Source organism: Cupressus sempervirens, chromosome 9, assembly GCF_028749045.1.
Source record: "Cupressus sempervirens isolate cs-2001-9-10 chromosome 9, ASM2874904v1, whole genome shotgun sequence".
Taxonomy (NCBI): domain Eukaryota; kingdom Viridiplantae; phylum Streptophyta; class Pinopsida; order Cupressales; family Cupressaceae; genus Cupressus; species Cupressus sempervirens.
In genome coordinates, this window is record NC_143126.1 from 161,805,577 (window position 1) to 161,831,447 (window position 25,871).

The following is a 25,871-nucleotide window of genomic DNA, read 5'->3' on the forward strand; positions in this document are numbered from 1 at the left end:
TTTGTCTTGGTACCAAATTGTCTACTCAAATTGCTTTGGTTGGTTGGGTGAACCTCAATGATAACCCGATTCTACCTATAAAGATGCATATAATGTGAGATATCACCCCATGTACCAAAGTGTGTCCAAGGTCCACTAAGCATGATTGGGCAGTAAAAATTATAGGCCCATAGATTCGAGCTCATGAGAGGTATCATCGAGTCATTAGGTTCTAGAGGACCATGTGAAAAACTACTATAATAACCTCTTTTTGTGATGGGAGATTTAACTATGTTTGAATTTTTAAGAGAGGTCTCTCTTTAGGCTAAAAGCTGTAGCAACATTCAATTTAAAGTTGCATTACTACATATATTTCAAATTGTCCATCTTGGGACCAAGCCATCTTCTCAATGACTACCCCATACTAAAATGTCCCCAAGGTGCACTAAGCAGGATTGAGCAGAAAACATTATAGGCTAGTAACTCAAATATTGTGAGAGATATCATTGATCCATCATGTGCTATAGAATTGTATGAGCAAGGCCTATAATAAAATATCTTTTCTCTAGGATATTTGACTTTTTTTGAATTTGGTAGGGCTATCTTACTATATACCAAAAGTTGTAGTGATTCTCAGTTAAAAGTTACACCACTATGTATCTTAAAAATTGTTCATCCTAAGACTAAACTATCTACTCCATTAGCTTAAGTTTGTCTGATCAATCCTAGTGACAATCCTATTCTGGTCACAAAGATACATAGAACATTTGTAACCACACCATATCAAAGTGTCTCCAAGGTGCACTAAGAACAATTAAAAAGAGATATATTCAAACTTGGTCAAAGGGTCAATAATAAGGTAGGAAGTGTGGATTTAGGTGTTTGGGAGTTTTGGATCAAAATAAATCAATAAAACACAAGTGTAATGAGTGCTAAAGGAAGATGTAAAAATGTTGCAAAATTGACAAAGTTGTCAAAACGTTGCTTGACAACATTTTCAACCTTTGGTGTTTGTATTAACAACTCATCCACAAAATTAGAGTCTTCATGAACTTCAAAAAGGGTACTCAAATAACTAATTAGTATGGAAGGTCCTTTGGAAAATTAGAGAGATTCCAAGCTAGTCAGGCATCCTCATATGACTTGCCATAGAAATAGTGCAATTTTGTGGATAAATGAATGTGACAACTTGATCACAATAGTTTGATTGTGGAATTGATGCTTGCAATATGTGGCATCACTTTTTGATCAATTACTTTAGTTGGAAAAAATCTTTTGAGTATTGTTTCTTTGGAAACCAAATTGAATTAGGTCTATTACACCTATCATCCATTTGTAGTTACCCTATAAGGAAGTGGGATTAGGGTCAACAACTGTAACAATATTATCAAGTAACCATAAATGGCCATTGGAAATAAATTGTTTGTACAAAACATATACATAAAACACATGACAAACATATAATATGAAAATGAACATACATACATACATACATAATACACATGATAAAGATATAATATGGAAATAATACATACATACAATGCATGAAATATATATATATATATATATATATATATATATATATAACATGTCCATTTCCATATATACATGTTCATTTCCATATATATATATATATGAAATTATTTTGTATAAATTGTGCCATAGACCATCTCAAAATATTTACAAAGTCTACATGTATAAATACAATGTGGAGTATGTCATCTTAAAATGTGTCATATGACATCTCAAAAGCTATAAATATTTCTAAGACATCTAATTCAATAGTGAATCATCAAATGGATCCTCTTTGGAGTATGGTTGTCTTTGATGGATCTTGTATGAACAAAAAAGTGAAACCCCAAGTTAGATTAATTTAATTATATGGTTGATACAAATAAAAAATAAAAGTTCATATGAACATATTCAATGATAATAAATGAACAAATTTTAAAATTGAACTCTCATTTACCTCACCTCTTTGTCTCCTCATGCAATCAAGAGACCTAACATATGTCCTTGGTAGCAAAGGGACAACAATACCGATGTTTGCTTCAACCAATACATGTTTTTAACTATGAGATTGATCTATGAGTTATACTTCTAATGTTAAATACTTGGTAGAAAAATAAATTTAAAAAATAATTCAATTAACATTAAAACCTACATATGGTTTACTTTCTTCAGGAAATGTTAGCCAAGTCAAATTTAACATACAAAGCCTTGGAATTGTACCTCCCTAAAAATATGAGTTACCTACACTAATAAAAAAAGAATATACTTGATAAAATCATGGCTTGACAATGTATATAATTTTAATACAAAATTATCAATATTAGAAATATAAGTACTATAGGGATATCACTATGAATTGAAATGCTTGTGACTCTACGGTGGAAAAACAATGTCATGACATTGTCAAACACTAGCTTTTTCCAAAACACCATGTAAATTAAATATTAGTATGCATACTTGTGACAAGTATACAAGTATACATATGTTGAAACACTCTAAAATACTTAATTACCTTTCCTTTGTGTGATGCATGTAACCCCTCACATTTTCCCCTAATGGAATATAATGAAACTTGTAACAATATTTAATAAGATGGTCATAAAAATAATAAAACACATGTATATAGTAATATTAAAAAATAAACTATTGAGTACATGGAAAAATATGTACCATAGAAGTTTCATAGCCAAATGAAATGGTCAAAAACATGGAACACTCCACTTGTGCCATCCCCTATTTCATTAGTTGAACATAAATGGACCACGCCACCATAAGCTTGTAGTCATTATAAGAAATCTCTTTTAAAAATATAAATATTTAAAATTATATATAATGTGTCAATTAAATGTTTAGTCTTATTCTAATAATAGGAGTCCACATATCTTCTTGCCCTTCCTCATATCTCATGTGATACACCTCTCCATTAGATGCTTCAATCCCTATAGAGACATGTGTTGTTTCATCCACCTTGAACACATAGTCATATCCCATGATATCACTTAGAGGACCCAATCATAGATTCCCACACATAATGAATGTATGGGCACACAAATATATGAAATCATAGAGGATGTCAAAGGTCCAAAATCATCAACACAAGAAGGAAACAATGTCACACTTTGCTAACCAATAGATTACTCAAGGTGTGAATGACTCTAATATTATGTGATCCATAATTTGCAATAATATTAGGATGTTTCACTATAGGAGGGGGTGAAATATTAGTGGGGGGAGACATATACATGAGATTTGACCTAGTGTGCCCATGTCCTATCTTGAGGAATGCCTAAGCTTACACCTTGGTTGAGTCTCATACTCCAATAGTTAGTTTATGATGGAGCACAAATTCAACATATAATTTTTTGATAAAGTAGAATGGGACCTCCAATTTACTGTAGTGGTTTATCAAAAACCATCTGCTAGTAATCCCAAAAGTGTTTACACACCACATCATTAGTGCATCATTTAATAGAAAACTTGAGATTTCTAGGGTCTATTTTTAATCCTTTTTTGGGACTCACAAAATGGTTACATATGTCATATTTAGTTATATTTAAGGCTTGAACCCCATCATAATCGATCTCATCATCAAACTTGGTGTGCATTGACTCAGACCAATCTAGTGCAACATTATGTTACACTAAAGGGCTTCTCCATGTTTTCAACCATGGAGTTCAATACATCACAAACATGGGGTGCAATGTGGGGATATTGACATATGTTTTATGGAAACCCCTTGGTTGATTCAAATTTGTGCCTATGAGCTCCTCCAAAGATTGAGGGTTCATGACTAGTTTGTTAGTTGGTGGTGACAAATTATTTTTAGGCAGTGATGGATTGTTTTGAGGTGGTCACAAATTATTTTTAGGTGGTTGTGGATTATTTTGAGGTTCATTATTTGGCGGGGGACAATTTTTTGGTTGATTTGCATCCATGTCTAGTTACATTAAAAAGAAGTATGCAATTAAAACTAAATTTTAAAAATGATTAATAAATTAAAACTAAAACCCTACTTTTTAAGAAAAACATAAAGAACTTCATTTAAAAACATTAAATTTTTTTTTAAAAATAAACATACCTTGATTATTGGTGATTAAAATTTTCAAGAAGTTGATTCTAGATACTTGATTTGAGATCATGTATATGATTTCAACAAATAACTTTTGGAACATGAAATACAAAATATGTTGGCTATAGGTTTTGTTTTTAAGTCACAAGTCTTGGGTATCTGATGCAAAATATGATATTAAAAAATATCAAATATCCAATTTTGTATTAGATAGTTGATTAGGCTTGTGCATTGTAATTACCTTCGGCCATGTGTATTGACACCTAGGCCTACTAAAAAGTCAACTTGTTTTCCAATGCATTTTTGGACAAGTGAAAGGGGATTTTTTCACATTGCCACTCTTTTTTTATAGGTAATCGACCAAAGCCTAGATTATTTATTATTAATTTATTATTAGTATTACAATTAATTATTATTATGTGTTAAACTTGAGTAGATTTGAACCCATGGCCTCTCCGATGAGAGGCTTAGAATTTACTGTTGTGTTATAGGCTCTTGCCTCACATTGTCACTCTTTGGCATATTGTGATAAGAGCTTAAGTGTATATGCATTATAATAATATATGATTAAGTATAGATGATAATGTGAAAATTTTATACAGTAATAAGATGAATTAATTAAAGTGTACAAAGAAATCACTTTTATCTTAGTGGAAAGGAAGTTTTTAAGTTTGTAGAGCAATAGAGGGAGGTGAAACTGATAAGGGATGACAATCTAAATCTGAAGAAGTTTCTTATATTAGTGGTGGCGGTATGGATAAAGTAATCACACATAGCTAGGTTGTGGACATTTGAAGTGGTAGTGTTTTTGGTTGTGACACTCATGGTCTTGTGCTATTATGAAACAATTGTACTGCTACACAATTTTCTTGAATACATGGTCCATATGTTTTGCAAGGGTTGGACAACATTTCTAGGCAATTTTTTTTCTCCAAATGCTTTAAATGAAATCTAACTTGATACAAAAAAGAGGCTTTGTACTATTTAGATGTAGTGTCATGTCTTGCCAAATGACCTTAAAATACTTAATAAACCAGTTTTTCCAATTACCTCAAAATATTTTTAAAATAGTTCACTTAATGTCTTGAACAAACTCTTGTTTGTAAAGTAGCATTATATTATTTAAATCAAGCAAAATAAAAGATAACATTGACTTTATCAAGCCTTTCAAATGTTAAGTACAGTGAAATTCTCTCTAATTCTAGACCATCAAGGAGTACTTAATATTTAATCTTTACATTTAGTATACTTAAAGAATAACAAGTCAACATACATCATTCTTAGGCTCTTGTTTATTCTATGAAAAGAATAAAAAATTCTAGACATGCATAATTCCTAGGCTTAGACTTGCTATCTTTGAATCTTTGTGTACGTATTTGTTTGTTGAGCTAAGGAAATTCGTCTCCTAGTGACTAAAGTGTAACTTCCCAAAAATCTTTCTCAATATTAGTAGTCGTGAAATCACCAAGAAAGGTAGTGTAGAAGAGCGCTTATTATGTAAATAACAACACAAAGTTGCACAATAAAAAAGGTCAAATTTAAAGAATCTGGATGACTCCATGATCACAAATCTAATCCTCGACCTTAGAAACATAGAAAATGTACACTAAATCTTATAACTATCATGTAACAAACAACCCACATTTTACATTTTAAAAGTAGCAAAAATATAATAATACAATAGAAACATCCATCAAGTAGCAATCATTCTTCAATTAATAAGCTAAATACATCTATCCTGATTACTTTCTTAAAATAATCAACATACCTATCTAAATTATATATTAATAGCTATCACTTATTATCTAAACTTAAAGTTTATAATAATACACATGCTGTCACAAAAGTTTGCAGCCATGTCCAAAGTTTTTACCTAAGGACAACCTTGTGAAACATGGAAACAACCTCCAAGCTGTGGGACTTGAATTGTGAGGTTGAGTCTTTGAAGAAGGCCGACTTCCTTTACTATCAGGGTGCCCCTAACTACTCTTGGAGAGGAAAAGGGAGAAGGAATGCATAGAAGCAAATCTACCTATTCTAACCTAAGGGGATGATGCACCAAAATAGAGTGTTCAAACCAATCTCTGCCCATACATGCACTATTGAACCATTATGACACCAAAAGATATACACATCCAAACTTGCTTTAATCTAACAATCACATACAAATTAGAAAACCCAAATGAATGACACAAGGAAAGAGAGGATTCACTTATATACCATTCATAGGCCAAAAGAGATACAATCATGTGAGATTGCAGATCTCTACAATACACCAATGAGAGGCAAATAGTTCTTGCATTTTACATCAATGGCTGGAGGAGATAAGGAAAAATGTCATACAGTTCAGAGGCAAAGGGGATTTACACTAAAGTTGCAGAGCAATATCAGAGAAAACAGAGAAGAGTCGACCGATACAAAATCTACAAAAATTGTCTTTATAGTTCAGGCATAACTGAGATATTTTCTCACTGAAGTTACTCCGCAACCACTACCATTAAGTCTTACAGAGATAATTATGCAAATTTAGGAAAAATCCAACCTTGGCACATACCTAAGTACAATGAAATTTGATATTCTGTTGAAACAGGCCCTGAGAAGACAATAAACGATGCCATTAAACCATTCTGACCAAGTAGATGGGTAGGATTAGAGGTGGTAGAGTGTTTTCCTGCTATCTACTAGGTTCAACATTTATCCAAGAGTGGTTGGCATTTATAATAGGGATCACATCGCGTAGGAAAAATTGATCTCCTTCATTTCTGGCTCATGAATCAGCAAAAAATAGCAGTCAACAGAATACTGCAATCAGAATGGGCCACATGGACCAATTATTTTATTTCATTTTGCCACCTGCAAGGTCTTCCCGAGTTTGACCACATCTAACTGACTAACTGTGCCACCTTTTCAAAACCTTGACCATGACGGTCTCATAACTGCCAATGCTAATTGCAGCATTTTCTCCCCGAGCCCACAAGGACACGTGTCCTTTAGGTGCTTTCCCACATTGGTTAATCTCCTTGCATCTTGTTAATGTGGGCAAGCGCCAACCCTTGATCCTCTTTAAATCTACAGTGATCATAAATTTTGCATGACTGCATACCTAGTCAGCTGGACGGACCAATAAAACACTTCCTCTGCATTCCACCTCACCTAACAACTGCCACGGAAGACAAGCTGCTAACTTCCTTTTGAGAAGGGTGGGCCCACAACATCACACCGTGCCATGCATCACAAGGGGGCTTGCCTGCATTCCTTAAAACTTATGCACTTTCATATTGCAGGCAAGCGTTGATCGTTGATCTACAGAAGATCGACGATAGCAAAAGATTTGTATTTATACCACGCTTTCCATTAAAGCTTTTGGGCCCGAGAACCACTCAGTAGCCACCTCACACGACCTAGCCCCACGATGACACGCAGCAGCAAGGTGCTTGCCCGCATTGCTTAATTTCCTTGCATCTTCATATTGCGGGGAAGCACCAGCCAATGATCTGATTGCATCAGACGGTGTTCATAACATGTGCCCCTTGGACCTATGTGAATATCCATCATGATGTCATCCAGACATGTGTCACCAGGGTGCTTGCCTGCATTGTCATAAAGCCTGACAAAAGACAAAATGCGGAAAAGTGGGCACCAATCGAACTACCAATTGGACTGACCCTCCTCCTTTCTGCGGCCCACACAAAATGAAAGGACCCACTGATCTACGTGCTGCAAAGGGGCTTCCCCACATTATGTAAAGATAGTACATTTGGAGAATGCGAGAAAGCGCCCACAATGGATCTATGCAAGATCCAACGGCGCAGAAAGTTGCGGGTAAGCAAAAACAAATTTAAGAAATAAAGAAGTACCATAAAGTTTTATCGTTTTATTTTTTGATATTTTCATGGCATTAAAATACTATTAAAGATGGAAGGTGACCGTTGGATGGGCCGAGGTATTCGAATTCAAATTTTGGCGGAAGGCAAAATAGGTAACAACACACATTCAATTTGAAATAGCATTTGAAAAGTACTATATTTACATTCAACATTCAAGGACTTCCTCCAATATAAATGGAAGGTAATTATTTGCTGAGAATACAATAATATTTTCCCCTCTGACAATCTAATAAATAAACACGAACAAGGAAGACCAATGATCTCAAACGTTGTGCTTCTTAATTGACAAGCATTAGTGTTGTCACCTTTACAAGCACCCAGTTAGAACACGCTATACAAAGGGAAAGACTGATCAAAAGAGCTTATAAAGATTAGTCCACGAAACATGGGACTGAGATAATCCCTCAATTTGTTTTGTTTTGAAGAGCAAAACTCAAGATCAGAGGTGAGTAAAGCAGCAGATTACCAATGGGATTGAACCGGGTTTAAATTGCATGTCAGGCAAATTCGAGGATATCCATAGTTCTAAAAATGGGTTGTGAGGGTGAGATGAGATTAAATAACAGAGATTCTTGCTAGATAATAGAAAGAAACAGGGATCCAAAGGAATCATAATCAATAACTCATACATATTGCCAACATCATACCATCGTCTGATACCCCTCGTGGCAGAGAAAAATTGAACATATTTATCATTTGCTTTAATCTCCTAACGCCACACATTTCCTCTCTTACCTACCCCCCTCCACAACCAGGCCTCCACGATACAATTGTCTTCTCTTTTTTCGCTTACAACATCTGTTTTTGATAAGGCTTAACTGATATATATATGGGCACTAGGTCTCTCTTTAAGGGCACTCAGTCTCCGTTTAAGGGCACTTTGCCTTTGGTTTAAGGGCACCCCCTCTGTCACTTCACTGATGTTTGTGTTTTGGGTCTTGTTGTGAATGCATGTGAGCTCCTTTTGTGTAGGGCAATTTGCTAATTAGTCTAAGTAGGTTCCCATGATTATTGTCTAGTGCAGACAGTTTGACATGAGTGTGGTAGAAGATGTTGGTGGAGCAATCATTGTGGGTGCTGGTCCATCTGGCATGGCTACAGCAGCATGCTTGAAAATGGAAGGAATACCCAGCACCCTCATTGAGAAAGAAGCGTGCTTAGCCCACTTTTGGAAAAACAAGACTTATGATAGGCTTAAACTCCACATTGCTAAAGAATACTGTGAGCTTCCATTCATGCCATTTCCTCTCTCATATCCCACCTTTGTTACAAGGAAACAGTTCATAGAGTATCTTGAAGAATATGCTAAAAAGTTTGAGATCAGCCCAAGGTTTTGCCAGATTGTGGAGAATGCCAAGTTTATGGATGGGAAATGGCATGTTTTGTGTAGATGTAAGAAGGATGATGGAGTGGAGTTTAGGAAGAAGTATGTAGGGAAATGGCTTGTTGTTGCAACTGGTGAAAATGCTGAACCTGTGAAGCCTTCTATTCCAGGGCTTGAGAGCTTCAATGGGAAAGTCATGCATTCTAGTGAGTATAAGAATGGTGATTTGTTTGAAGGAACGAAGGTTTTGGTTGTTGGTTGTGGAAACTCAGGGATGGAAATTGCTTTTGATCTTTACAATTCTAAGGCCAAGCCTTCTCTTGCAGTGCGTAGCTCTGTGAGTATTCTTATTCTTCTCCCATAACATGTTGCTCTTCATGCAATCTCTAGATTTCAGTTTTTCTTTTCTTGGTTCCTTTTCCATTATGTTCCTTTGTTTCTTTTGTCAGCAACTGCTTATGTTTAGCTATTCTTGGCATTGTTGGAGCCTTAATCAATGTCTTAGATATATAATATCAATGATTTTGTTTTGTTATTAAATATGGAAGCACGAATCTATAGTGATATTTGTCTGTTTGAAAGTTGAGGTTGTACGAAAATCTACACCAAAATCACAAACCTATTGATATTCTTGGAATATCAATAGAATAATTAAAGCACATGACTGTAAAATAGAAATTTAAATAGCATCCATAGAGTGGGTTAATGATTGAACATACAAATTCAAGTTTGAGAGAGCCAAGTTAAGTTCCACAGATGCAAATTATGTAGGATGCTTTAGTTGCAGTGATGATTGTAGAAATGCAGGGTGAACGTTATCAGTTTGATATTTTCTTAAATGGATTATACTAGTAAAAAACAAACAATCAGAAGTGGGTTATATTTGTGCCAATGTGAATAGCACTGTTGGTTAAGGTATTATCATCGAAAGTTTAAATCAACACAACAATCTATCACATTATTTATGTGACATAGAAATAGTTTTTCTCTTAAATCGTAATAGGAATAGAGAGATGTTCTGGTATTATAAATGAAAACTGTTAATTTGCAAACATTTCAAGGTTTTAACTATATTTTACGTTTTCGGCATTTTTGATCAAACTCATAGCTAGAAAAGAGAAAATTATAATAAGTTTTTTTAAAGTAGTGACTATATTTATGTATAAAGTATTTAAGAGGTTGACAAGTAGGTGTTTTCCAGAGTGTGTTTGTATAATCATAATATTTCTATCAGTCAATTTCCTTGACTTAAATTTCATGGCTGCCTTTACTCGTATTTATAATGAATGGTCCCCTAAACACTCATTATATCTAAAGATTAGACATCTAATTTATTTAACACTCATCACACCAAAAAGTAATACAGCTTTCCTTCCACTTAACACTCATTACAACTAAAAGTCGCCCATTTGAAATAGATTTCAAACAACCAAACTCAAACACAACATGCAGGCCGTTTGTAGTTATAATGAAAACCCAGTTCAGCATGAACATCTGCTCTGTGTACAGTCACACTCTGATATCTGCAGAGTTGGGGCAACAAAGAATAGTAAGACAACTGAAAAGGCTAGGGAAAAGCCAAGATTTTATGATGTCATCTCAGTCCTATAAGTGATTTAAATAGAGTGTTGAGGTGTGCAACTTGTTATAGAGGGTGCCCATACCTATTGCATGGAAATGTTAAACAAAACAATAGCAGCTAATGAGGAGGATTCTGAGTATATACTCTTTTAGAGCACATTGCCCAAGATGCCCTGAATACCACGAGAAATAGCTTTGTTCGCATGCGAGCCTAAATACTTATGAAAATCTTTTGAACAGCTTTCATACCACACTGGCATATAATGATTTCCATAGGGGCGTGAAGAGAAATTTAGTTAGCAGAGGCATGCGTATGTACCTGGATGTTTATCATTATAAAATAGATCGACTAATCAAGACTTCACCATATATAACTGGAAAATCATAAGCATTTTCATACTTAGGCAGCTTAAAATCCTTTCCCTTTATGTTGCACAGAAATAATGATTTTTCAACTGTGCTAGAATCTTCTCTTTTATGGCTAAATAATAACAATGGAATCTTCTGAAAACAAATATATGTTCACAAGTTTTCAAATTATTAGGAATACTTTTATAGTGTTCTGGTGTACAAATGAAAAGTGATTTGATAATATATGTTCTTATATCATATTGTTATAGGTACATTTTATGTGTTGTATGTAACTTTTAAGATTATTAATAATAATCATATAGAATCTTTTTAAAATATCTATATGTACTTAAAGATTCAAAATATCTATATGTACTTAAAGTTTTTAAATATTAAGAATATTTTTATATTGTGATATCATTATTAGGATTCAATCGTGTACTTTTTGGTTCAAACTCATTGACCCATATTTTATGAGTAGCAGCTTACATGAACCTATCTCCTACTTATCAATATTATTATATTGTTTCTTATATAGATAAAATATAATTTGATAACATATATTCTTTGTTATATTGTAGACAGCAAAAAAAATTAATTATTGTGAATGTTTTTATAGTGTTTGATTTGATAGTATATATATTCTTACATTTTATTGTAGGTATACATTTTATATCATTCACAAGATTAGTTTGGAATTTTCAATTATGATGAGTGTTTCTATATTATTTGTTGTATAATTGAAAGAATTTTGACAACGTTTTTTCTTACAAACATTACATTTGCATCTATCTATTTGATGTGATTGTGTGTGATTTAATTGTAGGTACACATTTTACCACGTGTCATATTGGGTAGATCGACATTTAGTCTCGCAACAAAATTGTTGAAGCTTTTTTCAGTTCGAGTGGTTGATAATTTGCTATTGCTTTATAGTAGATTGACAATTGGGAATACTAGTTCATATGGTATACAAAGGCCCATTGAAGGTCCATTAGAGTTGAAGATGAAGACAGGCAAAACCCCAGTTCTAGATGTTGGGACCTTGGCGAAGATTCGTAGTGGGGATATTAGGGTAATGGTTAATAATTTATTCAATATAATTTTAAAAAAATTATATTTCTTTTGGACTAACAATTTTTTAATAGTGTTTTTTTTTTTGTAGGTTTTTCCTAATATTAAATGGGTTTTTCCTACTGAAATACTATTTGTGAATAATATTGTTGAGAAATTTGACACGATAATCCTTGCAACTGGGTATAAAAGTAACTTTTCTCATTGGTTACAGGTGACATTAAGATTCCAATATCATTTTTTCATTTTTAGAGATTAATAAATTTTCAATTTTAACTTTCTTTTATCTAATATTGTCTAATATTTAATTTTTTTAAACATGTAGACTGATGGTGATTACTGCTCAACCAATGGTGATTTTTCTTCAATATGTGGCTTATCAAAGATGTCCCTTTGTAATAATTGGAAGGGAAACAATGGATTGTATGCAGTTGGACTATCTAGGAAAGGTCTATTTGGCTCCTCACTAGATGCAAAGCTCATTGCTAAAGATATAAAGGATGTCTATGATAAGAATGTAAAAAAATAGTAGTATTTAGATTTCTACTACAGTTGATAATTGCATTTCATAGTTTAATCTAATCCATGTTTTATAATATATATATATATATATATAATGGAAACATTGTAAGATTATTGTAATGTAGATTTTAGGCATTAGTGTTGGTAAGGTGCTTAAACTATATATGTATAATCATTTATTTTTATAATAGACAATAGATGTTTTATACAAAGAAGTTGATTAATATATTTACTCATTTTATTGTAAATTAAATATGTCACATGAATATGTTTTATTGTAAATTTTTAATTTTTTAAAGTGTACAAATAGAATGTAATTTAACAATGGAACTTTTCTTTTTCTTTTCTATATTACTAGAATACCTATTTTACACAACTTTTTATTATTGCATATTAGTAATATTAGGTTTTCCAAATATCACTTCTATAGATGAAAATGATATAAAAAGAAAATCTACCCCCACACTAACCCAGTTTACAAGATTTTAAAATGATTGGAAAACACTAAATAAACAATCTTAATAGTAGAAATTGAGTGATCAATTCCAATAATGCTTAATATAAAAAGGTCATCTAATTATTGTTTACTTGTTGGAAGAAATCTTAAAGTGAATTTTAACACTTGGTGCAATTAATCTTTGAGCGAATCTAAGAATATTATTGTTGGAAGAAAAATAGAGTCAATTGATTGGATGGTGTTTATTATATTTAAAGAAACAAATTAATTCTGACAAAATAGTCTAACTATGTTGACACTTTTAGTAATCAATCTTTTGTATATAATATTTAGGGGAAGAAAAAATAGACCCACCTTAGAATGCAATTTTTAAGGGAAAAAAAGGTCATGCATAGAAGAAAACCACACAATGAAGATAACATAAACCTCAAATCTAGCCCATTAGAGTGAATTTGTAATCATCTTGACTGGCAGATTTGCATTGTAAAGTTGATGATGTAGATGAGCATGGAAAGCCTCTATATAGGTATGTACAATCAATTTTCCCCCCTCACAAAGCCTATGGCTCACAATCAATATAACTTAGCCAAAACTGGGATAGAGATTAGATAACTCACAACAAATCAAATTTATCACATTCAAAAAAAGTTTGTAGGTATGCATTTTACCATGAGTCTTATTGGCAAGATTAATGTTTGGTCTAGCAACAAAATTAATGAGTCTTTTTCCAATTCAAATGAGTTACTATTCATTATTGTAACTTTCTATTTAACTAATGATTGGAAATTCTAGTTCATATGAGATACAAAGGTGTCTATGTATGCTTCCACAACCAATTTCCCCCTCACAAAGTCTATGACTCACAATCAAGATATAACCCATTCAAAACTCAAATAGAGATGTGGTTGCTCAAAAAAAACAAAGTTCAATCCACTCAAAAGACAATCATAGGTACTCATTTTACCACAAGTCATATTGGGATGATCTATGTGTAGGCTAGAGACAAAATACAAAATTAACAAAGTTCTATTTAGTTCAAGTGGTTGATTAATGATTGCTATTTAATAGTAGATTAATGAATGAAAAGCTAGTTCATATATGGCATACAAAGGCCCATGTATGGTTTATTGGTGTTGCAGATGAAGATAGACAAGACCTCATTCTAAATGTTGTGATCTTGAGAAAGATTCAAAGTGGTTTTATTAAGGTATTGTTTAATAATCTGATGACTAATGTTAGAATTAATACATTTATTTTGGTCAATTTCATAAAATTAATTCTATGTGTTTCTCTCTTTTTCCTAACAATAAACAAGTTTTTCTACTCTTAAGATATTATTCATCAATAATATCAAGTTGAAGAAGTTATCACAATAATCCTTATAGTTATTTATAGAAGTAATTTCAAGGTGGCATTGAGTTTTGAAGATCATTTTTATAATTAGAGGCTAGTATAATGGTGGTTTCTTTTCAATCAATAGATTACCTAAGATACACTTTCTTAATAATTACAAGGGAAATACTAGATTGTATGTCACTAGACTATCTTGGAGAGGTCTATTTGGATCCTCAATATATGCCAAGCTCATTGTTCAAGATATAAAGGATGAAAATAAATAGTGTTGAAATTTATTTAAGTACAGTTGATAGTTGTATATTTAATCTTATTTTTAAATTCATGATTTTAAAATATGATATGTTTGAAACAAAATGTAGTAGAATTATTGTAATTTTTAAATTTTAATCATCTTGTTGGTTAGTCATGTGTGTGCGCGCATGCATGCACATATGTATATATGTATGTATATATGTATATATGTGTATATATATGTATGTATATATATGTGTATATATATATATACAAATATATATGTATATATACATATATATGTATATATGTATGTATATATGTATATATGTGTATATATACATGTATATGTATGTATACATACATATACATATATACATACATACATACATGTATATGTGTATATACATATATATATACATGTATATATGTGTGTACATATATATATATGTGTGTATATATATACACATATGTGTATATATATATACACATATATGTGTATATATATACACACATATATGTGTGTACATATATATATGTATGTACGTATATATATTTATGTATGTGTACACATATATATGTATATGTGTTTTTGGGTGTGTGTATATACTCTAACCTCTTTATAAAAAATGGTAGATGGCTTATGCAAAGGGGTTAATTAATACAATTATTCATTTTTATAGGTGATAAAGAATATGTCAAGATTAGACATTTTATTTGTAAGTGTTTTTTTTTTTTTTTTTAATACTACACATTAAAGATAAGTTAACAATACAATTTTTCTTTTTCTATTTTCTATGTTGGTAGCAACACATATTTTACCATGATTAATGTTGTGTAAATTCACATTTAGTACACACAATTTTTTTAATGAGTCTCTCGTTGAAATGCAAAATAATTTAAATTGTTATTTTAAGATATAATGATGATAAAAACACTAACTAGCATGCCTTGTAAAGACTCACTGAAACTCTATTAGAGTTAAACAAAATAGGCAATATAACTATTTTAGTTGTTCTAACTCAAAAAAGAGTTATAATCAAGATGCTAAGTTAGTGATTAATAATCTATTTAGTATAATTTCTTATTAAATTGCATATTTGTCCATTCCTTTAGTATTTTTAAAATATCAATTTCTAATTCTAAATAATTTATTTCTATTTAGGTATGATTTGTGAATAGATTAAAAAAATCACTCATCAATTATTGCAATTCTTTTCAATATAATTATATTTTATATTATTACCCTTTGATTTTTTAAATTAAACAATTGAAAGGCTTTAATAGGGGACTATCAAATGAAAAAAATATAAACTATATTACATATTACTAAATCCTCTTTTAGTATCTAATATTAGGGGCATCTAAGAAGGGACTAATTTGTTTGATTTAGATTTTCTATTTCTATATTTTTTGAACCCCCTTTCTTGTGAGATATTGTTGAGTTTCATTTTGCAATATGCTTAATGACATGAATCCTTTCAAACTCCTCCCTTGAAAAGCTAATCTAGGATCAACTCCAAGGTTTTGAGTAATCTTGTAACCTACTAAAATCCACTCAGTTGAAGATAGATGTGTTTGTTCATGAGAAGACCTTTGTTGGTTTTGACCAATTTTGGATAAGATGTTCAATTTTCTTCTTTCAAAATTAACCACAAAAGAGATATGTTTTTGGTATTTTATGTTTTTAATGAATGCAATCTAACAATGCAACTATACAAATTCCTAATTTAACCAAGTGTTAGAAAATAAAATAATGAAGATAAGGTAATGAGATATGAAAGCAAATAGCATGAAAAGGAAATTCCTAACGAACATAAACCATGGTAACAACACATCTATGAGTTAAATCATTGAAAAGATTGGTTAGGAAACCAATGAAAATAGGAGTAACACTTCCTCAAATCCACTGATGCAATTGTCGATGGGAATTTAGTAAAAATTGAAAGGTGTTTCACTTCTCATCCAATCGCAAGGCCATAGAAAGTGCGATCATGTGAGACAAGAAGCTATGTAAGAAAAATAGGGTGATTTCTTCTCCAACTCAATATGTTAGTAGAATTCATCAACACATGGCAAACACTAGAACTAAAAGATCACACAATCAAATCAACACAACAAAACCATTAGCTCCATTATTATCATGAACAAGAATCCACAAAAAAATAACACACTCCAACAAGAATAACTACACTCAAAATGAAAGCACCAATAGCATATATTATTGCATCAAAATAATGGTCTGGAATATATGTTACATTCCTAAATTTATGAAATCATCTCTTCAATTTATGTTGAGAGGTGAGAGATCTCTTAATGAAAACATATGCTTCTAAACTAATAAATATAATCTAATTATGTACAACATGACTCTCTAAATGATGCTAAGTAGGACTCCACCCTTGTTTATATCAATTAATGAGTACACAAGTCTTTACATGTCTTAAAAAAAAGAAAGAAGCAATAGAAAAAAAGAAGGAAGCTATAAGAGGATCCAAGAGTCATTCAAAACTCTAGAAATGGAAGCTTGACCTTCTCTAGTCATTTCTAGGAGTTGAACTGCTGTCAAAATGTGTTTTCAGTGCATGAAAGACTCTAAATTTGGAACTGGAAGTTAATTGTTAGTGCACCTCACTTCTTCAAAAATTTTGGCAGACATCTAGAATAGCACACCTTATGCACCTTGGTGGTAGGGCCAAAAAATTCAAAATTTTCCCAAGTGTCAAAACTAAATTTCTAGCTTCTGAGTTTTCTTCCCCTTTATACCAGAGCTATATCTGGGTGCTTGCTCTTGAATTTCTTTATAATCTCCATCACTTGGGAAGCTTCCAGAAAATCCAACTCTTTATACTTATCTTTAACTATTTTTCGGTAGTTACTAATCTCCATATGAATATCTACAAAATCATCCAATTTAGTGTCCAACTCCAACAAAACCTCTTTAGTCCTGAATGCTTGTCTGGTATCTTCTTCTGATGAAGCATCTTCAAAGGTTTTTTTAGAACTATTGAACAACTAATTCTACTAGAATGAATTTAGTCCTTTACTCATCTTCAAAAATATCAAGGCAAGCATCATTGTAATACTTCTCAGCTTCCAAAATCTATTCTTGTGTTGATCTCTCAACTTTCGAATATCTTCATAAAATCCTTCCATTACCTTATATTCTTGGCAATTATCTTTTCGATTTGATTTTCCAACTTATCAATCTCATCCATTAAATATATGCCTATGTGATTGTACGATATATTTTTCCCTTTACCATTTGAAGCACTTGAAGGTCTTTTCCCCATGCGTGTACCTCATCCATCAACCTAAAATCCTAGTCCACTATAGATACCAATTTATCCGCATTAGTTTGAACATGATGTAATAGGTTCCAATTAGCCTGTATAATTTGTACACCTTTATCCTCAAAATTGTCATGCCATTTCTAACATGCACCCAAAAATGAATCTAACTATACACATTCCTTATCTCTCATCTCTAATGCTGCAACAAGAGTGATTTATAGATTATCTAGTTCAATGAGGCCCACAACTTCATCCAGATAGCCTCTCAAAAGCTCATTTTGCTTTCTCAATGTTACCAATCTTGACTCATACTTTCCCACCTTCTTAAAAACCTTGTTTACGCCTATAGTGATAAAAAAATTGGCAGTATCTACTGTGGGCTTTCCTAAGAGGACCTCCTTGATCTAGTAATATCTAGGAGTCAAATCCTCAATGTCATCGTGTGGAGGAGGGATGGAAAAATGCGCAAACAAGTCCTGATCTTGGTTCTTCATTACAAAGGCCAATGTTTGCACATCACCCGTAGGTGGCTTAGGCTTCTTGATGGCTTCCACCAGCTCATCCATACTCTCTTCTTCATTCAAGTTCATTTGCCTCTTTTGTCTAACCATAACCTCCCTCTTCATCCAGGCTAGTGTAGTGCCCATAGGAGACATGCATTTCGCTGAAAAGGTAGTTTTCCTTGCAAGCCCTTTTCCCTTATCACTCCTTTCTGGAGTCTTCTCCTTCCAAGAGAGATCTACATTGGGAGTTTCTATAGCCATTATAGCCATAGTTCTTGCCTCTATATCCTGAGAAGTTTGTTGAAGTTCTTGATGTATCTGCCTCTCTTTTGATACTTCATTGGCTAGCCTTTGTTCTGGCTCTTTTCCATGTACTACTTGTTCTTGTGCTTTAGTGAGAAGAGGAAGAGGAGTGGATGAACCTTTGTCTAAGAAAGATAAGTCTTAAAATGGTGGGGGTTATGTACCTAGAAACCCTTCTGATTGAGTTGGCATTTGGTTCCAATCCTCTCCGAAAGGCTGGTTCGTAGGTGTATCTTGTATCTTATCACAAACCATTTTAGTTCCCATGGGCATAAAATCAAAATCAAATATGTTGAAGAGATATGTTTCTTGTCCCTCATGTTCTTCAATCCACTATTGTTGCTCATCTTTAGAAATGGTAACCTAAGTAGGTTGCTTAGTAATGGATTGTGGCATCACGGTGGAGTTTCTTCTTCTCTCTTCTTTAGTAGCCCTAACTAAATGATTCCTGTCACTCAAGGGGAGATTATCTTCTTCTTTGTCTTCATCGTCTACCTTGGGGATGGTTTCAGGCACCTAAGGGATGAGAATAACCCTCTTTTGTAACTTTTTCCTTCTTGTCCTTTTCACAATAGTTCTAACCCTAGCTTTGTTAGCAGTTGAAGGAGAGGCTTCTTCCTCTTGAGAAAGTGGTGTCACCTCTTATGCTTGCTTCTTTGGTTCATGTTCCAGTTCCTCTTTGGTTGGAGGCACCTATGTAGTTTCTTGATCTTGAGTTGCTTCTTTATCTTGAGGCTCTTCATTCTTAGGTGCTTGGACCACCTCTTCTTGAGGCTCTTTAGATTGAGGCTCAACTTATTTTGGGGACAAATCTTTTCCTCTCTTTTTTTCCTTTATTTTCTCGAAAGTACCCAAGATCCCTGTCATGTTGATATATCATTTTTGGCCTAACTAGAGATTGAGCAAGGAATGTTGGTATTGTAACTTTTGCACATTTACCCTTTACTAGGCATGTTGTGGCTTGAAAGATAACAGTCTATGGAACTAGGTCAAGGTTAAAAGGCTTCTTGATCCAGTCCTTTTTCAACTAAATTATGTGTCTAGCTCTATGGTTTATATCTGCATTTTCATCCTTGTCAATCTCCACATTCATAATTGGCGTAAAATATATCTTGTCTTAGTTATACAAGGGATCCAAGACATCTTGAATGTCTTGTTGAATAGCCCTGAGTAGGATCTTTATCTTTAAGGCACTCCCTACCAAATATAGAGTCATCCTACAATAATCCCTTATTCGGATATCATAGTTATCTATTGCATTCATCCAATGATATTCAATGGCATCTTTTTGCACAAACTACTTTCCTATGAAATGTTAAACTCTACTAATATTATCAAAATAGCGATGAGGGGAGTTATAATATTCCAAGAGATATTGATCCCACTCTGAGTCAAAATTCATGATATCCTACTTCTACTTTACCTCAAATGCACCTATGGTAATAGGCCATACCCATCTCTTCTTATGTTGTTTTCTTTCTCTATCATATGTAGATGTGAGTTATCTTGCAATCTACAAAAAATTGAGCCTATCTGATGGACATCTCAGGAGTTTCTTCAAATTCACCATCATACTCGCTACCCTTAGGTAAGTGAGTGTTTGTGAATGTTTTAAACTAGATGTAATAGGCACCAATCTCTTTGATCCTTGTTGCTACCTCTACTGACATCCTCTTAGCATAATATCCCTCTATGAATTGAATGATTACAAATTTGAAAGGTTCATTCACTATCTAGAATTCCTTGCTTTGATATGAGAGCTTCTTCTTTACCAACTAAGGATATACCACATAGGCCCAAGCATTGGCATCTTACATGCTTCCCTTATACAGTCCTAGATAGTTAGTTGTCCTTGCCACTAATAAGTACACCAAATATGATGTCATGTAAAACTTCGGGTCAGATTTAACTCCTACTAGCTATTCATCTATGTTTTTGCTTAGTATTGTAGCCCAATCAATTAGAATTTTGGATCTTCTAATGGTCTCTATGAAATGGACCATCCAAATGTGAAGATGTCCAGTTGTTGATAGGCCCATAATTTTGCTCAAAAGTACAATGCCATAACTGATGTTGTCCTTCATATATCCTCTAGTCATATCTACCTTTCTGGCTCTACATCCCGATGGTGTTCTATCAATCAAAAATGATGATTGTATGATCTTTGTAGCCTTCTTGTCATTCTCCCTGTACCATATTTCTACTTGATGATAAGTTATCTTCACATATTGATTAGATCTAGGGAGATGGAAAATTTTCTCAATGTTCCTTGGTCTTAGGTCTAGGACAATCTCCCCTATGACACTTTTGACAACTCTTTCTTTGGATATATAGTTCTTAGCCAGAGTCATAATGAGCTTAGAAGACTACACTGATGTGGGATGTGATGTGATATTCACCAACCCTAATTTGATAAGTGTCAACACCATTGGGGACCTCTCCTTAGGCTTATTACAGAGTACCAAGAATGTGTTCTAGGCAATGTGTCCCAACTCAATATTTTTTATCTCTAAATGATTATCCTAAAAAAGTGATTTCTTTGGTGCACCTTGAAACTTGAAGACAATAGATTTTAGAGCAATCTTTTTAGCAAGTGAGGATGATAAGGAAGCCATTTTATCTACACAAAACATAAAATCATTAGTCTAGAGAGGTGAAAATTAATCCCTAAAAAAACCCTAATTTCCAAGCAATTAAACCTAAAACACCAAAACCTTGAAAAATAACTCAAATCCCTTTTAAAATCCATGGAAATAAATTTAGTGCACCTTGCACACCTTGATAGGTGCACTAGGTGCACTTAATGACTCTTAGATAGTCATTTTGTGCACAGTTGTGCACTTGTGCATGTGCACACCCTTGTGGAGTGTGCACATGCGCATGTGTGGTACTGCCCACATGCTTTACCATGTGAAAAAGGAGGGGATTGAGTTACTTCTCAAAGAATGCACTAAAGGTGCACACATATGCACCTTGATGAGGTGCGCATGTGCACACCCTTATACTTACTGAGTTTAAGGCTAAAATAATGGTATGTTGATGCTCACCCTAACAAGGTGCACATCTGCACACCATTATCTTTAATGTGTTATGCTTTTTGTAAGAAAGGTGTGAATGTGCACACCTTGGGGAGATGTGCAAATGCACACCTTTCCTTAATATTTTTTTTCCTTAGTGAGTTTGAAAGGTGTGCACATGTGCACCTTACTTAGGTGTGCATGTGCACACCTTTCACTTAGGTGTTCTAGCTTTTTTTTAGGTTTTGAGTTAGGTTTATTAGCACAAATAAAGGTAGGTACATACACACCTTGAATAGGTGTGCATGTGTACACCTTTGATGACTTAGTTAGTTGTGTTTGTACAAGTTAGTGGAAGTGTCACACCTTTGGAGGTGTGGAGATGCAATTGTCAACAGTGTTGAGAGCATGATGGAGAGAAGAGGAGGGGGTCCCAAGCTTTTATAGTCCTAGGATAGTGCACATCTCCGAAGGGAGATAAGTATGCACTTGTGCATTTTGCACACATGTGCACCCTATAAGGGTGCACATGTGTGCTAGGTGTGCAAGTGTGCCTTTCAGCACTAGAAACTCACTCTTTGACCAAAATTTCCCATTTTTGGGATCTATGTTTCTCAGATAGAGATCTAGGTAGAACCCAAACTCTAGGTAGAGTCCCAAAAATGACTTGGGCCTGGGACTACAGGTCTAGGAAAATTTAAAAAATTAATAGGGGTCTCCATTTCTAGGAGAAATGGGGTGCGTGTTGTGAAACCACAACAGATACCAAAGCTAAAAGTAACATGGTTTAATCATCTCATGTGTTTTTGTATAGCATGACACTTGGATTTGTAACATGGTTTAACTATATCTTGTGTTTAATAAGAGTAGTAGCAATCTCAAGTGTTAAACGGTTAATAGTTTGGTGCAATTACAACTAATAATTGGTATCATAGTCTAGGTCATGGGTTTGAGTGTAGACTTTCACCAGGGGAATTATTGCAAGATGTGTTACCTTAGTCTCCTTGTTTTGTGTAATGTATTACTTGGGTTTGCAACATAGCTTAATTTCCTTACTTTCTGTATAATTCTAGTGGTTGTATTAGGAATTAATAGATCAATTTCTTGGTGCAATAAATAGAAATATGAAATTATCACATGAGGGTAAATTAACTTTAGAAGTGTAATGTCATAAATTGTACTCTGGGTATAATTTCACATTATATGGTAAGTTTGATTTAATTAAATCAAAATCTTTTCCTAATCTACTACTCCATTTTCTTTCATTATCATCACCTTTTGTCCAAATTCATGATGATGTGGACTATTTTGACATGAGATGCAAGAATTCCACAAAGATTTTTGTATGGTACACACTTATCTTATGAATATGTAGTCTAATGGTGGTTATTGGAGCATTAGAATCATCATATAGTGCAGTATAATCTGACTTATTGTCACTTGAGCACTCTCTTGACAACCTCATGTTGTTTCTTGTTCATCTACATTACACACCATCCATCAACTTGAGCTTATAGGTTATTTTTTGTGAACTCCAATTTTATATCTTTGAAGGAGATAAATTTGAAGTAACACATCAAGTATCTTATATCTCTATATTTATATTTTTATCTATTATTTTGGTTGTCTAATATCTATCAAGCTTGGGTGTTTGTGGAGGTACAAATAGAGAATTAGGGTTTTGATTTTGACATGCCTCTAATGATATCTCCAACATTTTTATTGTGTATTTTTATGTATATTTGAAGAGGAGAATGATTTATCAATTGGTCTTGATGAATTTCTCTTTTAGTTTCCACAGTTCTTGAAATTTTTCATTTCATGTATTATTAAATTATCTAGATATTTCTTGTTTTACACCAAATTATTTTATTGTCAATTTAGTTAATCTTCATAGCCCACTATAATCCTAATAAAGTGAGACAAAGTTGGGCCTATTATACCTACAAAATTTATATGTGTGATCCTGGAAAAACCCTAAGTCTTATAGTTTAAGTGTATATAGGGGGAAACGGTGAGAAATGCTAAAATGCAGAGCACTCACCAAGATCTTGCAATGTATTCAATATAATACAAAACTACCATTAAACAAATTTTACTAGCAGAGTCAAAAGGATGAAGGGTAGTAATGCAAGATCTATGACAAGTGGGTATTTAGATTCTTAAGAGGATGATATAAGTAAATGATAGTAGATGAGATCTCTAAAAGTAAGTAAAAGAAAAAAGAGAGAGAATGAATGTACCTTGAAACAAGATGAGGAAAACTAAACTTTGGATCTAGATTTCTTGACTTTTAGAATTTCAAAATCAACTCTAACTAAAGATCTAGAAACTAAGACATGTATCTTCTTTCTTTGAAAGTTTTACTAAAAAATTATAAGGACAGGTTAGTTTTTGAGGGACAAGATGACTTCTTGACATGTTCTTAGTAATGTAAAAACTAATGTAACCCTCATGAATAGATGTAAGATGTCTCTAGATGTGTTTATAAATCTCTAAAGAATTAAGGTCTTAGAATGAAATTTAAAATCAAGGGCTCATTCACAAATTCATGGATCTATGATTACCAATCCTAGATATAGAATGTTGATATTATTGGAGAGAGAGAGGGGGCGCATACGTTTGGATCTTCTTTCTTGACTAATAATTAATCTAGTTGGATATAATGGGAGAGAAACTTGTATTAATTGGAGAAAAACTTCTTTTCTTGAATGGATCTTGAAGAAATAAAGACTTGGAGATCTTGAATTGGATGTTTTCTTTCAAATCTTCAATCCAAATCATCAATTACACAATTGAATGCTTGATGATAGATTGCATTATATCTTGAATGTTATTGTTTCATGTTATGAAAAATGAGAAGAAAATATTTTATTTTATACTTCATTTTGATAGTCAAAATTTTTCATGGCTGACCACAAATCTAAATCTCAAAGGAAAATTTTCTAGTGGGTTGTAACCCATTTATCTAGCTTGAAAGACCAAGGGACAAGTCAACTAGTCAACTTGTCCTTAATACAATAAGATATAATTATAATGGATGTTAGAAAAGGTGAAAATAAGTTGGGGAGCGGGGGCGAGGGGGAGGTGAAATGTAGCTTTCTTTGATCAAGAATTTAAGTGACTTTCATAGCTCAAAAATACCAAAATGGGGTCAAAAAAATACCTTTTTAGGATTATACAAATTTAATTTAATTTTCAAAATGTACATGGGAAAATGGTGAGAAATACTAAAATATAGATCACTCACAATACTAAGTGGCCTATACATTAGAATACAAACCCACCCATAAATGAATATGATTAGCACAACTAGAAGAATGAAGGGTGATAATGCAATCTATCTATGTCGAGGAAGCACTATAACACCCCTCCAAGTGTTCAAGAAGGACATGATTAAATGTTACTTAGTTTAGTGAATAATTTTTAATTTGACTTGCTTTTTTACCTAACGTACATGATTCCTAACAAGTTCTCTAACATTAATCTCTAAAAAAATTTCTCTTATGTACCCACTTATTAAGTTATGGTTATATGGGCTATCAAATTATTGTGTAAACTCTAGTTTGCAAATATCTTGAAAAAAAATTACTTATTCATCATTCAAATAATTACAATTTCTATCATATATGTAACACTTAGTAAATTGAATGTATTTAATACCCTACCTAACTTGTACTTTCCTATTTTAATAATGCATTCAATAGATTTAAGCTTCTAACCATATTTCATTCACTAGTTGCTACATTCTATAAAACTTCATTAATCTTTAGAAAAGCACAAGGTATTTTTACTCATCATAACACATTTTTATTAGCATCACTTAATTAATTCATAAAGAAATATGTATATGCAAATATGTGCCTTTATCATTAATGTACTAGAGGGAGATGAGTGCATATAAAACAACAT

The 25,871-nt window shown here is 32.8% G+C and overlaps 1 protein-coding gene across 1 annotated transcript; it reads left to right on the forward strand.

Annotated features, from left to right (window-relative positions):
- Positions 1-7,824: 7,824 nt before the first annotated feature.
- On the forward strand, positions 7,825-12,806 carry LOC149538005 (indole-3-pyruvate monooxygenase YUCCA2-like). The gene is made up of 6 exons (XM_089802409.1): positions 7,825-7,882; positions 8,788-8,869; positions 8,972-9,608; positions 12,030-12,278; positions 12,369-12,491; positions 12,603-12,806. Exons 1-6 carry the CDS (start codon positions 7,825-7,827, stop codon positions 12,804-12,806), a joined length of 1,353 nt encoding a protein of 450 aa, XP_089658535.1.
- Positions 12,807-25,871: the final 13,065 nt, after the last annotated feature.